At 36.5% G+C, this 4,143-nt stretch overlaps 1 protein-coding gene across 1 annotated transcript; it reads right to left on the bottom strand.

The window, feature by feature from the left end:
• Positions 1–2,033: 2,033 nt before the first annotated feature.
• On the bottom strand, positions 2,034–4,143 carry LOC133290887 (F-box/kelch-repeat protein At3g06240-like). Its single transcript, XM_061489033.1, has one exon. It carries the CDS (start codon positions 4,043–4,045, stop codon positions 2,888–2,890), a length of 1,158 nt encoding a protein of 385 aa, XP_061345017.1. The 5' UTR covers positions 4,046–4,143; the 3' UTR covers positions 2,034–2,887.

Below are 4,143 nucleotides of genomic sequence, written 5' to 3'. Positions count from 1 at the left end.
TTATTGGTCGCCATGAGTTCCTTTTGTCTGTGCTTTAAAACAACTCATCTGAATTTTCAAGTAAATTTTACATGTGGCATGTCAGGCTGTTTTCTAGCGCCATAATTCATGTTAAGTATGCATTAAAGATACTGGATGAAGCTGGTGTGCTATATTAATAGATTGCAAACCAGTTGATGCACTTCCTAGGACAGCCGGAGACTTCAGCAGACCTTGGGATTTGGGAGATACTAGAGACTTGGTGGAAAGCTAAACTATCTCAATATCACTAAGCATCCCAATGTTGTGAGTTTGGCTGTCAATTCCTAGTCTGTATGTGATGGTGATAGAAAGTTATTAAAGGAGCACAAGTCCAAGGACTGTTATAAGAACTTACGAAGATAAGAGATAAGGTCGCATGATTAGTTATATTGATGCGGATTGAGATGGGTCTTGTTATGATCATGTTCTACTTCAGGGTGTTTTTATTGTATTGGGCACAACTAGGTATCTCGTTAAGAATAAGAAGCAGGAAGTTGTAAAGTCTAAGTATAGAAGCTAAATATCAAGAAGCTATGGCTTTATAAACGTCAGCATGATCCTAAATTTTGAAAACTCTATACAATGGTGACTTGGAGACAGAAGAAAAAATAATGTCTGAAAAAACTCCCAAAAGTTTCACAAATAATGAGATAACGAGGCTTAAGGACGAATAAGGGATGAAAAAGGAATGGAAGACTTGTATTAATAATAAAAGAAACTGGTATGGGAAAGACTAACAACAAGATGCACAGATTGGAAACCTTTAGGGGCGTTTGGTTGAGAAATGATTGGAAAGATAGATAAAGTGAGATAGGTAGAAAAATGTAAAAAAAAGTTGTTTGGTGGGGAAAAACTTTACTGGAAAAATTAGGTAACTTTATGAAATCAACAGTGCATTAAAAGTCAGATAACCGGTTTTCCGAAAAATCCCACCTTCAAATTGGGTTTCTAAACAGTGTGGATATCTATGTTTCTCATAAATCCAGACAAATTGGATAGATGGGTTTTTGGTGAAAAACGTTGAAACAAACATGGTGTTTCTAAAAGTCATACTTGAGAAAGATAGATATCCCCTAAAAAACTCCCAACCAAACACCACCTTAGAGAAGGTGTTTGATATAAAAGAAGGAAACTTATCATTAAAACAAGGGTTATATTACTCTCATGTAATAGGAGAGTAATCCTATCATGTTATAGATACAATTCTTGGTGGGACCTACTTCTTGTCCAAAAAAAGAGAGCACTCAAATCAATGTTTGTACAAGAAAAACAATTGCTCTCATGTTAAAGGAGAGTAATACAGCCCTTAAAATAAAACAACATTATCTTATCTTTTTTTTTAAAAAAATCCATTCTCATCTCCCCCTCCCTCCCCTCTCTCCTCTCTTTCTCTCGTTTTGGGATTACATTATGAAAAAGTGCTTCAAGAATCAAAGTTTGGAGAAGTAAAAGCAAAAGAAGCTGATTTACAATAATCAAGCAGTATTTTATATTGCATACAATCCAATCCAAATTTTCATGAGAGAACACTGATTGATTACAATTTCATCAAGGAAGCGATTCTGTCAAGGTGCATTACTGTTGGTTTTGTCAACTCAAATAGAAAATTATTTACTTTGTTTCTTAGATGTCCTTGAATTGGCTTGATCTGTAACATTGGTTCACATGACATGTGTGGTCTAATTTGAAGGGAAATGCAGGAATAGTATACACATTAGCTGCCCTATTTATTTCATTTCTTTTTCTAATTAGCTGAATATAGCTCTTCAACATGTATTACGGTTAGTGCATAGCTCATCACATAGATGTAAGAGATCAGGGACTTATATTCACAATCAAAATGCTTTCGCTCTTGATCCTTCTTTTTCTATAATTAAATTGCAGAACTAAGTGTAAGGATGAATGGATGGATTTAATGAAACAAAGGATGAAAGAAAACCAAGCAGCTAAGTAAATATGATATATATGCCTGAATAGGAAGAGACTGTATTGGAAAACTCTTTTAAACAGGACAATATTGACTTTAAAGTCTGGAATATATGGATGCAGTCTCATGCAAATTCGAGACAAAATTCCTGCAAAAATCCGTAAGCTGATCATCACTTGCTAATTTCCTCTCTTTTCTAATAAAAGAAGTATATGTTAGATACAAACCAGAGGCTATCAGGAACAATTCTCAAACGGAAAGAAAAATTACTCGGAGGACAAAGCAAAAAAGTGAAGAACATCAGCTCAGAAAGATTTTCTAGTTTCTAGTTCTTTTGCATATCTGCCAACAAAACCCGCTAATAGACACATTAGCTCAACTCCACAAAGAGGTAAGAAAAACAAGCTCAACCCAAATAAGATGCTCAGGTAAAACCCTCTGGCTAGCGGCACTCTAGCATTCTGTTCAATCCAAAATTCCAAATACAAACCACTCCAGCTAAAAGAGCGTAATTTCACAGAAGCTTATGCTACTTATTAACACAAGAACCTCTAATATGAAAGAAGAATTCTGGTATAGTTTCTTTATCACTTACCCCCCTCACTTAGGGGGTAAATGATAAAAAAAACTTTAAGTCAAGGAGGTAAATGATTCCGAGAAAAGTTACAGGGATTTTTTTGAAGTTTTCCCAAATAAAAATTACTCCACAGCACCAAGTTAACTTCAACTCTAAAAGCTAACTGCTAGATCCGCTAGCTGTTTTTTGTAACACATAGCAACGATCAGCATAACAACATCAGTAAACATGAGAAAAGTGAAATGAGTTCAATATTGCCCAGCATAGAAACCAAATCAGAAACCACTCAGTCAGTAAGGTTTCTAAAGAAATGAAAGCTGTACTGGGAACCTTGCATTAGAAAGAACTGAGAAACAGGTGCATCAGATAAGGTAATTTCCTCCACCCTTCAATGAAACTGTACTTGCCACATAATTCACAGCTTGAGATGAATGTTGAACTGTATAACCCTCAATCATGACATCCTTAATTTCTTCAGTATCAACATTATAGGACTCTATCTTTCCACAGGACATCTCCATAAGAAGCTCATTACCTTTCCAGAAAACTAATGGTTTAGGCTCTTCTCTTAGATGTTTTATACTTCGCATTAGGGTCCAAGAACCCTCCGCGCCAACTAAATCCATCACCCATATGTCAATGGATGTTGTAAAATCATGATAAGTACAGCAAATTAGTGAGATGGAGTCATTCCAGACAGCTAGAGATCTACCATCAGGTTCACTAATATCAATATGGGGTGGCATTAGTACCCTTTGGAAAACCTCATCCTCCATATCAAAAGCCACGATTATTGAGGACTTGTCTTCCCGGCTGAATGCCCACCAATAATAAGTTCTTTTAAAGTACATTGCAAAACAATCAGTCTCAAAAGCAAAATTCCCTGCATTGGTATCATTCAGCAATGTCCATGAATCAGTATTTAAAGCATATTCCTCAACCCGATTCGTACGACCACGAAACACACCACCATTATCAAATGCATCAACTCTCCAAATCCTTAGAACCTTATAATCATCAGTGATTGGATCATACCCCATTCCAACAGCTAAAGCTACTGATGAGGGTTTCAAACGCAAAACATTATCAGGAAGACATCTAAATTCTCTAGTTGCGGGATTATACAAAAGAACCTCCTTACTGCGTGGCCAATAATCAATAGACAAACACAATATACCATTACAGTGACCACAAATTTGGAACTTGGTTGAAAGCATATTGAATTTGGGAATTAAGGTTTCAACAGCTGAAAAATCAGCATCAGTTGCAGACAAGGAAAATAGTTTATAATTTTCCAAGCCATCTCCGAATAAAGTGGGGAAGGAAAGCCTGAGAAGCACGCTATGGCCAGAGTTGTGGTTTTGGATAAAGTTTGAGAGGTGACGAGACAAGAAAATAGGGTAATGAAAAAGAGCATACCAGTGCTTGCAGACACACTTGAAGCGAACCAATGATTTGTATGGAAGCCTGATAAGGATATCCTCCAACAATTCTTGAGGTAGGTTTGGAACATTCTCCATGACTTCGTTTGTACTTGTGTTCCTTCTACTCTGGTTTCTTGCAACGAATGACTCGTGGAGGCAGATGGTTGGAGACAGACCAACACCACGGTGTAACT

This window comes from Gastrolobium bilobum, unplaced genomic scaffold (assembly GCF_033153095.1).
Source record: "Gastrolobium bilobum isolate Gb01-03AN ecotype WA unplaced genomic scaffold, APGP_CSIRO_Gbil_v1 utg966, whole genome shotgun sequence".
Classification (NCBI taxonomy): domain Eukaryota; kingdom Viridiplantae; phylum Streptophyta; class Magnoliopsida; order Fabales; family Fabaceae; genus Gastrolobium; species Gastrolobium bilobum.
The sequence above is the reverse complement of the archived record's forward strand: the minus strand, read 5'-3'. Positions and strand labels throughout refer to the sequence as shown.

What these genes read in the sequence shown, in the direction of transcription:
- LOC133290887 (XM_061489033.1), bottom strand. Translation starts at nt 4,045, where the DNA reads ATGGAGAATGTTCCAAACCTACCTCAAGAATTGTTGGAGGATATCCTT.